Here is a 15,728-nt window from a genome sequence, read left to right on the forward strand (position 1 = left end):
ATATTCACCTGCAAATCCTTTATACAATTGATAAAAAGCAGTGGACCCAACACCAATCCTTATGGCACCCCGTTGGTCAGACCTCCACATCATGCATTGTCTCCTACCTTCAAGCCAATTTGTATCCAATTCAGTGGATCCCTTTGAATTCCATATGATCCAATCTTACTAACCAGTCTACCATGCAGAACCTTGTCGAATGTTAGCTGAAGTCCATATAGATAACTTATACTGCTTTGCCTTCATCAAACTTCTTTGTCACTTCTTCAAATCACTCGGTCAAATTGGTGAGACATGATTTCCCATGCCCAAAGCCATGCTGACTAGGACGTGTTAGGGATAAAGGAACGTGAGTAAACAATTCGACCCTTTCAGTCTGTTTCGTTATTCAGTTAGATCGTGGCTGATCTGTGTTGCAACACCTTTTACTTGTCTTGATTCCATATCCCTTAGTGAAAGAAAGCATTAATATAACACCTTTCACAACAATTCAAAGAGCCTTACAGTCAAATAAAAACTTTTGAAGGGTTGTCACTTTGAGGTAGCAGAATGTAGCCAATTTGTGAACAGCAAGGACCTATAAAAACCAAAGTCATTCAGTTGAATGAGTCCATAAAAGGGTGCATGACTGAGAGATCCACTCAGCTGTTGATGCACAAGTGTGATCAGGTATGTAGATTTACACAACAACTGGTTTGTTTTGCTAGTAAAGGGGTTATGACTCTCTTGGAATATGTGGGGCAATAAAATGGGGTGATAGGGTGATGCTATTGGAGTTATTCGGTTAGCTTTGTTGTGTAGTTGACTGCAAGCAAGGAAATAATTGTACATACAATTATGGTACATGGAGGTAGGATCAAGGAGAAGCATTGATTATATTACCAGAAGAATGTCAGAATCAGCGCCGCAAGAGATTGTGCATTCTTAGGCAGATGGTCAAATTTTGCACTCACATTTCATCTGAAAGATAGCATCTATGACTTTACAGCACTTCTTCAGGATTGTAGTCAGCCTTTCGTGATCAAACCTCTGGATTAGGAATGGTAAATATTATATTTTCATTTAACAGGTAAAGAGGATTGCCACATACAGACTCACAGCTAACATTGTCTGGGAAATTAAGTGTACTGTCTACAATTTGTGGGGATTATGTAGAGCCTTATGAAAATGCCTTAAATATTGATAACTGTGATTGATTTCTGTACAGGTGAGAGATTGGAGTTGCCCAATCAGTTCTGGATACCAAGGGTTCGTTTGATGTTCATCGCAGAGGATCCTGTTATTTTTTCAAAACGAGTGGCGCAAGCTCACTTCCTACGTCAGAAGACAGAAGCACTGCTGCTGTACAATCTTTATATTGACTGCATGCCAGTTGATAGGCTTAGGTTTCTGGATGAAGAAAGCTTTATAAGAATGAAGAAATGGGCCTTTAGCACTCCTGGATTCCGAGATAAATCTGCGTATGTTTTTCATTTTAGCAGCTTATATCCATGATGAACTGCTTTGAGACAACCCTAATTCAGTCCACTTTGGATTCTCAAAATCTAAATAGGGAAAAAAACTTTCATCCTATTTGGGTTTGCATTTGATTCCAGGTGCTAAGCATTCAGCTGGGAGAGGTGATATTTCTTTTGTTTCCAGTTTCTAATTCTAGATTAATTATTATTGAAGAATAATTAATTTAAATAAAAGCCACTCTAAGACAGACACTCTAAAATACTTTACAAAATAAATCCTATACTATTCTATAGTCAACTGATTAGCCTGAACATTCCCTTAATCCCTTTCATGTTACTTAGAATTGCTTTGTTCTACTTTAATTAGTGCTACCTCACACGCTGCAGCATGATTGGTGTAAGGTTGCTGACTGTGAGTAGAGATTGTTTGAGGATGACGTCAAGCAGCTCTGGCTTTCTAACACCCAAAAGACCAATTTTGGCCTGTATATAGAAAGCACAGTAAGGTGGTTGTGTGTGCCAGGCAGTAGGAAGGTGTGTTAGTAAGGAAACATTTTAGAGGCAGTGACCACACTTATTTAGATTTATGATAGTTATGGAAAAGGATAAGGATGGGCCAGGAATAAATGTTCAAACTGGGGAAAAGCTAACCTTATTAAGATAAGCAATGATTTGGTCCAAATAGACTGGGAACAGCTGCTTGCAGATAAAACTGTCAGATCAGTGAGAGGCTAGTAAGGAGGAACAAGAGAAAATAAATATGCACTTGTAAAGTTAAACGGTGGAACCAAGACTGAGAATCCTGGATGTCAAAGACATAAAGGATTGGATTAAGCTACATAAAAGGAGCTTATGGCAGATATCAAGTGCTGAGTCCCTAGTGAAGTATAAAAACTGCAGATGAAATTTTAAAAAGGGAAATAGGAAGGTTAAACAAAAAAGGCTAAGGAAAAATTGGCAGGTGAAACAAGAAAAGCCCAAAGTTTTAAAAAAATATATATAAACAGTTGAGCCCATTAGGAACGTAAAAGTAATTGTGGACCCAGAAGACATGGCCATAGTCCATGATGAAAACTTTGCATCAGTCTTCACAAAGGAAAAGATTGCAGGTGTAGACACACTGTGGAGGACTGTGAATGTTTGTAGAAATAACATAGAGAAAAAGAAGATGACAGCAGGTGTAGCAGCCTTAGAAGTGGATAAATCCATAGGCCTGGATGAGTTGTACCCCAGCCTGTTGAGGGAGGTTTTGTAGGAGAAATAAGTAATGTTTAGATGCTCTCTGGCCACAGGTTAGGGGAGAGTGAGAGGGTACTGAAGGTCTGCCAACATTGTCCTGTTATTAAAGAAGAGTGGAAAGGATAGACCTGGAAATTATAAGCCACTCAATCTAACCTTGGTGGTAGGGAGTTTTTGAGAGACTAAGTAGATCTGCATTTGGAGGTACATGGATTAATCAGATACTTAGCATGGATTCAATGCGGAAAAGTCATGTTTGACAGATATGATCCAATTTTCTTTGAGGAAGTAACCAGACATGTTAATGTGGGCAATGCATTTCACGTGATCTTCATTGATAGGCTCTTAATAGGCTCTCTCATGGCAAACTGGCCAAGAAAGTAAGATGCCATGTAATCCAAGGAAAAGTGAAAAGTTGGAGGAGACAGACAGGAATAGGTGATGGTAAAGGGATGTTTCTCTTATTAGAAGTCTGTTACCATTGGGGTTCCACAGGACTCAATGCTGGGTCTTTCCTGTTTGTGGCGTATATTAATGATTAAGACTCAAATTTACTGGGTATGATCCAGACATTTGTGGATGATACAAAATTGGTAAATTAGCTTATAGGAAGGAGGACAGCTATAAATTGCAGGAGGATGTTAATGAACTGGTCAGGTAGTCACAACACTAACAAATGAAATTCATCCCACAAAAGTGTGAGGTTATGCATTTGGGAAGGGCTAACAAGACAAGGGAGTATGTTATAAATGGTAGAACTCCAGAAAGTACTCAAGATCAGTATGACCATGGTATGCAAAACACACTGCCTGAAAGAGTGGTTGAGTCAGAAACTCTTAAAACACTTAAAGCAGTATTTACATAACCATATGCATTGCCATAGCCTCCAGGGCTGTGGGACAAGAGCTGGAAAATGGGATTAGTGCAGTCAGATCTTTGTTGATTGGTGTGGATATGATGTACCAAATAGCCTTTTTCTATGCTGAACACAGCAATAAGTCTTAGCTTTGGGCTGCACCAACTTGGCAGTAATCTGGGTTGACATGCAGATATGCAGGCTGGAGTGATAGTGCTGAAAAGATAAATCCTGATTAAGCCATTCCTGATGAAGGACTCTTGCCCGAAATGTCGATTCTCCTGCTTCTCGAATGCTGTCCGACCTGCTGTGCTTTTCTAGCAACCCACTCTCGACTTTGAAAAGATAAATACCCATCAACCTTTTCCTCTATGTCACACCATTAAAGCCCTTATTTCTGATATGTCTGCAGCAGAACCTACATGCAGCCTTTGTGGAGATGAAGTTCTATCTTTACATCAAAGGTGTTTTTCATTGTGTTGTGTTGTATTCTAAATAAGATAGATTCAGAACAGATCAAATAACTGAATCTTAAAGGGCATCCATGAGGCATTGTGGGCCATCAATATCAACAGAATTTTACTCCAACATAATCTGCAACCTCATAGCTCAGCATTTCTAAGCTAATTTTTATTACCATTAGCCAGTGGACTAACACTGGTTTAATGAGAATTGTATACTCCAGGCCCAATTTTCTGACAATTCCAGGTTAGAAATATCTCTCAGAGGATACCCTTCAAACTCAGGAAGAAAAAGATTCCAAAAATTCTTAAATTGGTGTGAAGGATTGATTAATCTCTGCCCAAAGAAAAGAAGTCAGCTGAGATTATCATTCTCTCAATAAACTGCTGAGGAAATTAAAACCTAGTTATTATTAGGGTCCAGTTTATTCCTCAGTAATGTATGGAATCAGGTTTTCAAATTAGCAACACGAAGAATATGCAAGACAGCATAACCTCCAAAAATATCAAAGTTTGTTAAAGAACCAAACATGCAATTCAGAATTGGATGCCAACAGTCAAATGAACATTACATACGTTGTAGGAAAATGAAACATGATACAAGTTTATCTCTAATAGAGAATCCAGTTTCAATTGTTAACTGTTACAGTAAAACTGATAAGTAGGATATATGTGAAATATTAAAGTAACATTACCATATTTCATGACTGAATGAGAGACGCCTCAGCAAGTTACTCAAATCTAACTATCGGATGTATGCTTTCTAATTATGGCGTGATTTGGACTGCATAATTAATTTCTTATATATAGGGGTGGTTTCTTAATTCTAATTAGGTCTCTCTTATTTTATATTCCAAATGTTGTTTTGATCATTGTTAACTCCTATTAAGTATAGCCCTTTCTTATTCTAAGAATCTTTATCTAAATGGATAAATTCCATGTAAGACCTGGTAGTTATTGATTTTAGGGAAGCCTTATTTGCTAGAACTCACAATGGTTAATTTCCATACGGTAGGAGTCTGTATTCTAAGATTATAAATAGGTTTAGGTTATAAAACAAATCCTAATGAGTATAATCTGCTTATCAATTGCTACAGAGCTGGCTTCCTGATATTAGAAAGTTGTGCTTATATGCTGTTTCTGTGGTATGTGTGGTTTCCTCCATGTTCCTCAATTTACTGGATTTCTCCTGAATTTTTAATTGGATTCATTATTGATGACATTATGACTTCTAGCTTTGCGTTCTACAACTGGAAACATATTCTCTACTTGTATCGTATCAAAACACTTCCTAATTTTCAAGGAACTATATAGTAACCTCTACATTTCTTTTATGTAAAAAAGAACCTTGGCCTTTTCAGTCGGCCCCAATTGTTACTTATTCAGATGAATAACTATTCAATTATTTTCCAGCATCTGACATAGTTTCTTAAAGACAAAACATCATTTAATGATCCTCAATATTACAGTGGAGTTACAACAGATTATATTCTAACATATGGAGTAGGACTTGAGTTAATAATCATGCTATCTCAGAGCTAAGAGTGCTATAGAGTGAACTAAGTTAATGCTCATATAATAATCACTATGTATTATTGAGAACAGATGATGATACAAAGTGACACACAAATTATTTTGCCTGTTTCATTTCAGTTAGAGGGGCTTTCCTTTTATTCCCCAAGAGGAGGTCATACTTCATTCTATTTATTTATTCCTATCATGAATGGATCATTGAAAGGCCATAAATTACTGCCCATTCCTACTTGGTCTACTTGATGAAGTTGGGCTGCTGGCAGTGAGTTTTGCAGGTCACTTCAGTGTATAATTTAAAATCAGTCATGTTGGTGTGGAACTTTACCCTCAATTTGTTGCCCTAAAGTACATTAATGTGCCAGTAAACTTATAATAATCTGACTGCTTTCTTGTTACTTGACCACTGGTAACTTTTTATTCAAGTTTTGTTTTGAGGAAATTAATTCGAATTCTCAAACTTCCATAGTTGGATATGAACTCTCATTCTCTGGATTGTTAGTTTAGATTTTTGGATTATTGTTAAGTTACATTGATATAGTGACAGGCAATGTAGGGCAAAAGTGTAATAATTACAGTGTGTTAAAATGAGAAATAAAAATTTTTGTTTGTTATATTTGATTTCCTATCTTTTGTAGGTTACCAAACTATTTTAAAAAGATAGAACAGGAGGTTCGTCTCGAGTATGATCGCACCATGAATAAAATTACTTTTGATCACATGGTGATGTCTGACCCCAAAGTATTTTCTTATGTGACTCTTCCAGATAAAAAGGAAGAAAAGGTACCAAGCAAAGGTAAGCTGGATACATTCATTGCTTGCCACATTATGAAACTTAAATTTATTGTAGTTTTTAACTCATAAAGTCATATATAGAACAGAAAGTGGCCCATTGAATTCATGATAGATACAGAGCAATTCAGTGAGTCACACACCAACTCAATCCAAAGTCCTCTAAGTTTATTCTAATTAAGTGCCCATCTAATTGCTTTTGAAATCTCCGATTGTGGCTTCTTCTGAAATCCTCATGGATAATGGGTTCCAGGTCATTAGCATTCACTGAGTAAAAAATGTTTTTTCCAGACATTCCTCGTGTATCTCTTGTTCAAATATAAATGTCTCCCCTAATCCTTGTGCCATCAGCTTGTTGAGAAAGTTTTCCATTGTCTGCTGTAGTGATTAGAACGAGGTAGGCCAGATAGATCTAATTGAGTGTGAGTTCCCTGATTTGGTCTGTTAATCTGGGTGAATAAAGGTGTCCTGGCTGACCAATATAAACAAGAGTCTCAGAGGATCTAGGGAGTGGCTTTGAGCTGGCTGGTCAGAGTCCACGTGTTGGCAATGCGTAACTAAAGGGTGACTTGGTGACGGGATACCAGCCTCTGTGGAATTTTTTTCATCTACTTTATTTAAGCCTGTCAGGATATTTCACATCTCTATCAAAAATCTCTTTTGATCCAAAGTAAACAGGCCTTTGGACAATTATTGTCTCTGCCACTCTTTACTCACAGCAGATGGAAATACATGCTAGGGGGGCATGTAATACCATTTATGGTTTCCCTGTGACCAACAGAGGCATCTTCCCAACTTCATTTACTCCTTTAACCCTTCTGACCATAACCTTCTCACATCCAGCACCCCTCAGTGAGGCCTTTCAATTTGGCCCTAGTGTCCTGACTTCCTTTCTTCAAAACTCCTTGTAATCCCAGCAGTGATCAACACTTGAACCTGGCACTGCTAGGCTTATAGAACTGCCAGCTGTCTGATTGACTAACAATTCTAAAGTGGAACCTTTAGAGTAGTAATTGTAATGAAGTCAGCTAGGTGAACCTCAAAGAATAAGAGATCCTTGATTGGAGCTGTTAATCCAGGCCAATCAGGGAGCCTCGGCTGACAGATATAAACAGGAGTGTCAGAGGTTTTGTTCACTCTGAGACCTGGCTCTGAAGGGCTGGATCAATGTGGACTCTCCAAGTGTACATAAAGTGTGCCTTGGTAATGGGGTACCGGCCTCTGTGGACATATTTCAGACCTTTTTCCGAGATAAAACAAATGTCTTGCCTTAAAAAAGTGAGAATTGCTCCCAATTAACACAAGGAGCCTGCAGTATTGTGGGTGTGTTCCCTGCTTATACTTTTTCACCAGGAGTTCTAGATCATTGCCCCTGATAAAAATTGAGCTGCACGTAACTTTAAAAAAACCTTCCTGAAACAGTTCTGATAATTTTCCACTGTACCCCCTCAAGGACCTTCACATTTTTGCTGAAGTGTGGTGATCAGAACTGAATGTAATATTCTAGTTGTGACCTAATCAGAGCTTTGTAGAGATTCAGCATAACATCGTTGCCGGGGTTCAAAAATAACTTTTCGGAGCTGTACTTAAGATTTTCTCATGGAATAGTTTTAATTTGTTGGAGGCTACATTTTGGTTTTCAAGGCTTCTTTTTGGTTTTCTCATGAATTCCTTTATGAGGTGATGCATTCATGTAGTATCATTATATTCTCTGTGTGGGTTACTATTTAAGAGTTTCCTTACTTAGATAGATCCACCAAAGACAATATGTGCATTATGGAATCTGCTAAAACTCTCATTAAATCCTTTGTTGCTTGTAGATTTGACTGTTCTAATGCACATACTGGCAGATCACCCTTATTCTATCCACTTTATTCTTGAGGTTTCACATTGCTTCACATTCCTTAACATGTAACAGGTTATTGTAAAGAATAAGTCGTGTACTGGATAGCAGGCTAGGATTATGTGGCATACTGTCAGGAGTGTACTGCAAGGACCCCTCAATCCAGTTCTAGTTTCAGAATATCATCTTCAGAAGACCTGGAAACTTCCAGTGTATTTGGCAGGTTTCTAAGATATGGTAGCAATGATTATAGATGTTATGGTATGATATGTGTTATGATATGGTACACCACTCAAATGTGATGGATGTACAGTTGAAAGTGTCCTGCACCTGGGGGAGTCCAACTGTGCTACCAAAGCTTACTACCTGGACTGCAGCACTGCCCTATCACTGGGAAATGAGATGAACTGCCACAAGTTACATCAGTAGCATCCTTAGTACATTTGTGGGTGGTTGATTTGAGAGATCCCATATAAAATCCCAAATGCTCCTTGGAAGTAATCATTTGCAGAAAAATGCAATGCAGCTGTCACATTGATGGTCACCAGGATAAGATAGCTACCTACACCTTCATGTTGCAGGTCCCATTCCAGCAGTTGGTGTATTTCTGTTACATTATCCCCTCACATTTGTTTATCAACACTGCATCTCACTCATCTGGAGGAATGACATCGAGGAGGAACAACTCTGGGCCTCCTGTATAGCCAGAGGAGATCTTCAGCTGCTACTTCATATAGAGACTCTGGCAGCTGCTGGAGGTTGCTGCTGGTGTTGGAATTCCTATTCCTACTCAATTTCTCTGCACCTTCGTTGCATTGCATCAACAGTGATGATGACTCCTGTTGTTCATTGGCTAAACTTCCAATGAACCTGTGTTGGGAATAAAAGAAATAGAATAGGTCTTTAGTAATGTCAGCAGTGAGTAGTCAACATAGAAATGATACTTTAGCATAGTTCCCCATTCAATGGGAAATGGAGGAGTCTGACAAGGAGGGCCTTAGAATGCATCAACATAAGCCTTTGACATTAGGACTTCATTCCAATGAATGCAGCACAAACCATGCCATGCATACAATGTGGGTAATTGTAAGTGCTGTTGATTATTGATATCATATTTTTCCATCCCTACTTTACCCAAGAAAGGCATCATTGCTTATAAGAGCATGTTGGCAAATACTTATACTTCAAGGTGAGAGGAAATCAATTCCATGTCCTTGTATAGCCTATGAGACCTTAAATTATCTTTATGTGTTGTAGCTAACAGGTGTGACATTTAAAGTAACCTGTGATTACTTGTGTTCCACAGAGATGACTATCTTCAGCCCACAGTGACCAATAATATGGTCAAGATTATTTGTGGGTTTTTGGAAGTGGAGGAGAGAGTGGATGTTGGTGTTGATGGGGGTGGTATTAGTCTATGTGTTCAGGATCTGGGGATATAAGTGGTCTGGGAGAGATTGGAAGAGATATAGTTGAGGGTATGTGAGGTCAGAGTTGAAAGTGTGGTGCTGGAAACGCAGAGCAGGTCAGGAAGCATCCAAGGAGTAGGGGAATCGATGTTTCAGGCATAAGCCCTTCATCAGGAAAGGAAAGGTTGATTCTCCTGCTCCTGAGATGCTGCCTGACTTGCTGTGCTTCTCCAGCATCTGCAGTCCTCACTTTCTCCCAGTGTGTCAGGTCAGTTTTATAACTCTTCAGGATTTAGACTATGTATTTAATAGCTTAGTTTTTTTGAGTAATTATTTTACTTAATTTCATCAGAATATTCAAATGCAAATTTAAATTGAGACTTGCAGAGCATATAATGGAATTGCTCAGTGGAAAATTATGGTTCCTTATGGTTGTTAGACTGCAGTGGTTCTAGAAAGCTGCTCACCACCACCTTCTCAAGGGCAACTAGGGATGGGCAACAAATGCTAGCCAGCCAGTGATGTCTGCATCATGTGAGTGAATAAAAGAAAACATTTGTTGATCTGTTCATATTTGTAGTCTATTCCGAATAAGTAATTGTACTAATGTCATGGTTGTTATAGGTCAGTCATTTCAGCTCCAGGACATGTCTGCAGGAGTTTCTCAGGGTAGTGTCCTAGGCCCAACTATCTTCAGCTGCTTCATCAATGACCTTCCCTCCATATAAGGTCACAAGTGGGGATGTTCACCAATGATTGCACAATGTTCAGCACCATTTGCGACTCTTTAGACACTGAAGCAGTCTGTGTTCAAATTTAACAAGATCTGGACAATATCCAGGCAGGGGCTAACAAGTGGCAAGTAACATTTGTGCCACAGAAATGCCAGGCTATGACCATCATCAATAAGAGACAATCTAATCACTACTCCTTGACAGTCAATGGTTTTACCATTATTGATTCCTCCACTATCAGCATCCTGGGATGTGGAGGTGCCAGTGTTGGACTGGACTGTTTCATTGACCAGAAACTCAACTGGACTCACCACATAAATGCAGTGTCTACAAGAGCACGTCAGAGACTGGAAAAACTGTGGCAAGTAACTCACTTCCTGACCCCTGACAGCCTGTCTACCATTTACAAAGTCAAGTCAGGAGTGTGATGGAATACTCCCCAATTGCCAGGATGAGTGCAGTCCCAACAACTCGAGAAGCTTGACACCATCCAAGACAAAGCAACCTTCTTGATTGGCACTATATGCACAAGAATTCACTCCCTTCACCACCAGACTTCTGTTGCAGCAGTATGTACCATCCACAAGATGCATGCAGAAATTCACCAAAGACCCTCAGGCAGCACTTTCCAAACCCACAACCACTTCCATCTAGAAGGACAAGTAGCAGATGTATGGGAACACCATCACTTCAAGTTTCCCTTCAAGTCACTCACTGTCCTGACATGGAAATATATCGCCTTTCCTTTACTGTCGCTGGGTCAAAATCCTGGAATTCCCTCTCTAATGGCATTATGGGTCAACACATAGCAAGTAGACTGCAACGGTTCAAAAAGGCAGCTTACCATCACCTTCTCAAGGGCAACTAGGGACAGGCAATAAATGCTGGACAGCCAGCGATGCCCACATCTCAAAAAATGAATAAATAAGAAAAACTAATAACAAAACTTGCACTTTCAGTCTTTTGTTTTGAAAATAAAATCAACGTTGTTCTGTCTCCTAGGACGAATACAGCTTCCAGATTATCCATTTGCTCAAAACAGAAAGGCATTTTCCTTTAACACTCTGTTGACTAAACCGGAAGTAATCGTAGCCCTGTGCAAAGTACGTGCTGAATGCAACAAAGTGGCCGCCATGTCCCTGTTCTTTGTGACCCTGATAAAAGGTGTTCGTCTGGAAGAATTTGAACAGATGCAGTCCCAGGCTCATGCACAGGTATTAATATACTCAGTGCCTTTTTCCTTTAATTATTTGTCTTACTGCATATTGAAATTCAGACGAAAATAGATACTTTTGTGGGGGAATGTCAGGAAAATGAATATTAATCTATTTTCTCAAAGAATGTATCAGCTTCATTAGCTAGAAGAATGAAAGTCTCAGTAATCATTAGTTCTGGAATTGTTTCAGGCAGCCATATTATTTGGATTCTACTTGTAACTGAGAAAGCAATATTGCATGATTTGCTGTCTTCTGATTACTTTAGGCTGCTTCAGAAGCCTTCCAGACCTTTAGACAAATGATTGCCTCGGGTTTTTCACAACCTTTTGTTTCATTGTCAGTTGTATTGTTTCATTAAAATGTTTTAACTTCACAGGATCATTGCCTTTTGTGATTTTTGGTTTCAGCACTCCATCACTAAATCATGTTGCTTTGCAATGGTTAGCAGCTACATTTCCACTGGAGTATAAACTGTAAGAATTACAATTAATATCACATTGGAAAAAGTTTTTATTTAAAATTAGTACGGCAAAGTGGACAAAATTAAAAATAATTATTCTACTCTAAATACTTTTTTTTTGTAAAATTGTATATTGAAATTAGACAAAGCTGTTTTAAAACAGCGTTTTAATGGATTACTGCATGTTTTGAAAAGTATGTAACCTGACACTTAAGGCAAGCATTTTGTAAATGACTGTTTGAACAAAAGTAATTGAAGTTTGGGTCGCAAATGAATTGAAACCGTGGGGTTCTATACTGAGGAACCTCGATTACCCAAAGAACATGGGCGGGGAATATTTTGTTCAGTTAATTGAATTCCAGATAATTGAATGCTGGATAACATAGTTTTGCGAAGCAACGGGACCTTGTGATCTTGCCAGATAATCCGATATTCAGATAATTGAATGCCAGATAATCAAGGTTCCTCTGTGTACAGATGCAGCTGGGTAACAACAAAAAGTTGATTGGTCCATGGACAAGAGACCAGTTATTGGTGACAAGAGCCTTTTGCCTGCTAACAACGATATGATTAGTTCTCAGGTAACTAACTAGCTTGGGAACAAGATAGAGTGTTTTGATCTCCACCAGCACCAGATGCTGTATCTCTGTTCTCTGCAGTCAAACCCATTTTAAATGTGAAGAAAACCATTTCATCTTCACTCAGCAGTTATTGGAACCTATGATATTTAACTGATAAGCCAGAGACCTTTTATAAATAAATCAGCCACCTTGCATTTCTTGCAAACAAATGCAAGAATCTGAAGAAAGATGACAATAAAGCAATGTTCTGACCAGCATAAAAATTATCTCAGCAACTACAGAGCTGTCTTTCAGCTTACCTTCACACATAACCTATTTGACCTTAACTTTCATCTATGTGTTTGTGTGTGTCTGTGTGTATGTAAGGGGGAGCTTATAATGGGATTGGAGTTTTAATTTATAGTGGTACATGCTGATGGTTAATAGCTGTTTGCCTGTAGTTAGAATACAATCATTGTAATAAATAGTAATTCTTATTAAGTACAGAAACTGTCCATGCTGTCTAACAACCTGTGTCTAAAAATCAGGTAAATTGGGGAATTTTGTGTACTTGTTTTAAAAACTTTAACTTTTGCAACAACTCCTGGCTTGCCACCCCAAAGAGTTGTGGCACTATAAATACATCAATTGTGTAAGAACAACCAGAAATGAAATAGGTCACCATGGGATGATCAAAATAAACTTTGAGGTTATAACAGCAAAAAAATAGAAATATTGTTTGGAATCTTATAGCTATCTGAATAACATGGGCTAAAGTGAGTTTTGTGACAGGATTGGAGAAGACCGGTGAGGCCCACTTTTATGTTGGGAGCAACTCCCTCTATGATTTATTCTTTTCACAAGTGGTGAGGTGAGTTTCTTGTGAGGTATCAATGAATGGCAAATTAAGGGGGATTATTGCTTTTTAACAACCTGTTGATGGCCCAACTCAGCTGTACAATATTCAGCTTTCTATCTTACCAAATTCACCAAACAAGCTAGATGTCAAGAAAACCCAACATGGAAACCAGAGTAGTTACCTGACAAATTTAGCTCACCACTTGCTCCAAATAACCTCCATATTGTAAACCAGACATCTCAGGGCATGCTACATGGTCATTGGCCATACCGCATGTACTTGGACATTGGTATCTGACATATGCCAGTCTCTAAGAACCCACGTGGTACATCTCCAATCCACTTACACGGCACTTCTGTACTTCAGTGAGGCATATCAGATAGCACCACCACTTATCATTGTAATACTGCTGCAAAGATGCTGTGCACTTATGGACTGAAGTAGGCTTCATCTCCAGGCTCTTTGCTTGTTGTCATAGCTTCACTCACTTTGACCCCATCTTGATGCTGATAGTATCCCTGCCTTGTACTGACTTACATTTTTGTGCTTTGCTGCCTCAGCCAGAGATACCAGATTCATATTATTTGTTTTGCCTTGACATTTGCACCAGGCACACATGAACAAAACTTGTCAGCAGGCCTCAGTCAAGTCAAGAAAAGCCTTTACTCAGGGGCTGCAGCACATTAAGTTAGGGGCAGTCTAACACTGGTTTGATACCAATCCAGGGGCTTGGAATTAGTCGGTCAGTCAGGATGCTATCCACATAAAGGGCGATGAGATGAATGACGAGCAGCCCACCACTCATCTAGAGTCTTTCTGCTCTAATGGGGACCACTGTTCTCCTGGAATAAGAGAGAGGTGGATATTAAGGGAAATGAAAATGGGTGGCACAGCTGTTACTTCTGTTGTAGGTGCGAAGGTGTCCCAAGTGAATGATTAAGTGTGAGTGAGGGCGTGCAGGCTTAGTGCTGTCAGAGGTTTGGATGGCTGGCCGCAAGTGAGGGAAGATGTTGCAGACATCAATATCAGTAGTAGAGTGTGAGTCTTGGTGAGAGGTGGATACAGTAGGAGTGACAGAGTGTTCTAACAGAGAGAAGATGCTGGTATTTATGCTGGCAGAGAGGAGAAGCTCAGTACTGCAGAGACAGACTGCTTTTTGTGTGTGTGTGTGTGCAGGTGTAGGACACAGTGAAGAACAACAAGTGCATAAATCTTTATTTATATTCCACCACCAGGGAAAAAAGGAAACATCAGAGTGGCCAGTGACGAGCAGTGCCCGTCTCAACTAAGGGCAATGCTGCATGATCAAAAAAAAGTAATGGGAAGGGCAGGGATTAAATCAAAATTGATTCGGAGGGGGAAATAGAACACCCACTCCCTGTGGTGCCCACCATTCCCTGAACAGCTCAAGGATGTTAGTAGACACCATGTACTCCTTCTCCAGGGACACCCAGGCTCAAACGTAATCATGGAAGAGGGGCAGGCAATTGGCCTGAATGACGTCCGCCATGGCCTGCTGCCTGGATCTGTTTATGGCCAGTTCGGCCAGGCCCAGGAGCAGACCCACGCGGAGGTCCTCTGACCTACCCTCCCACCTCCTACCGGGTGCCCAAAGATCAGGAGCATGGGGCTGAAGTGCAACCAAAAACAGGGTAGAAGGTTTTTAAGAAAATCAAAAAGGGAGTGCAAATGCCCACACCTAATATGTACATGGTCCACAGACTCTACAGTACCACAGAAAAAGCAGTTGGGCTGGGAGTCTGTGAACCACCACAGTCTGTGGTTGAGGGGGACTACTGCGTGCAGCAGCCTCCACCCCATTTCCCCAAAGGAAAGGCGAGTAGACAGACAGCTTTAACCCAAATGTCAATCTTGCACCAGGCAGGCATGGTCTGATATCATGGTCTCTAGTAGCCCTTGGGGAAGAGCAACTCCTGCCTCTACACAAGCTCATCCAGCAAGACCTCCAGATTCCTGTCTGCATAGCAGAGTCCCAGTAACCCATTGTCTCCCATGTCCACGACAGATGTCAGGAACTGTGTTGGGGAGCTGAAAACTAACAATGCTTACCCAGATGTACAATGGGCTTTTAAAGATGGTGTGGTTGCAAAAGAAGATATTCAGCGAGTGGCATATTATTCTGTGAACGGCACGTGGTGTAATGGGATGGAAATTAGATGTGATGAATGTGATCAAAGTGGCGTAAGGTGAGTTTACTGAGATATGGAGAGAAAACCTGTTAGGCTTTGTGGCAGGAATCCCTCCAAAGAATTCCAATGAAATTGGAGTTTGCCAATAAGAAATAAGACTC

The 15,728-nt window shown here is 39.8% G+C and overlaps 1 protein-coding gene across 2 annotated transcripts in view; it reads left to right on the forward strand.

The window, feature by feature from the left end:
* The window catches only part of dnah1 (dynein, axonemal, heavy chain 1), a 422,195-nt gene that overhangs the window by 52,601 nt on the left and 353,866 nt on the right, over positions 1-15,728 (forward strand). For both annotated transcript variants that reach the window (XM_043708503.2, XM_087994517.1), the window contains 3 exons: positions 1,208-1,460; positions 6,182-6,339; positions 11,324-11,535. In XM_043708503.2, the coding sequence (XP_043564438.2) occupies positions 1,208-1,460; positions 6,182-6,339; positions 11,324-11,535 (623 nt within the window). The remainder of the gene's footprint in view (positions 1-1,207; positions 1,461-6,181; positions 6,340-11,323; positions 11,536-15,728) is intronic.

The sequence above is a fragment of the Chiloscyllium plagiosum genome, unplaced genomic scaffold, assembly GCF_037043375.1.
Source record: "Chiloscyllium plagiosum isolate Xiang-an unplaced genomic scaffold, Cpla_swu_hap1 HiC_scaffold_14, whole genome shotgun sequence".
Classification (NCBI taxonomy): domain Eukaryota; kingdom Metazoa; phylum Chordata; class Chondrichthyes; order Orectolobiformes; family Hemiscylliidae; genus Chiloscyllium; species Chiloscyllium plagiosum.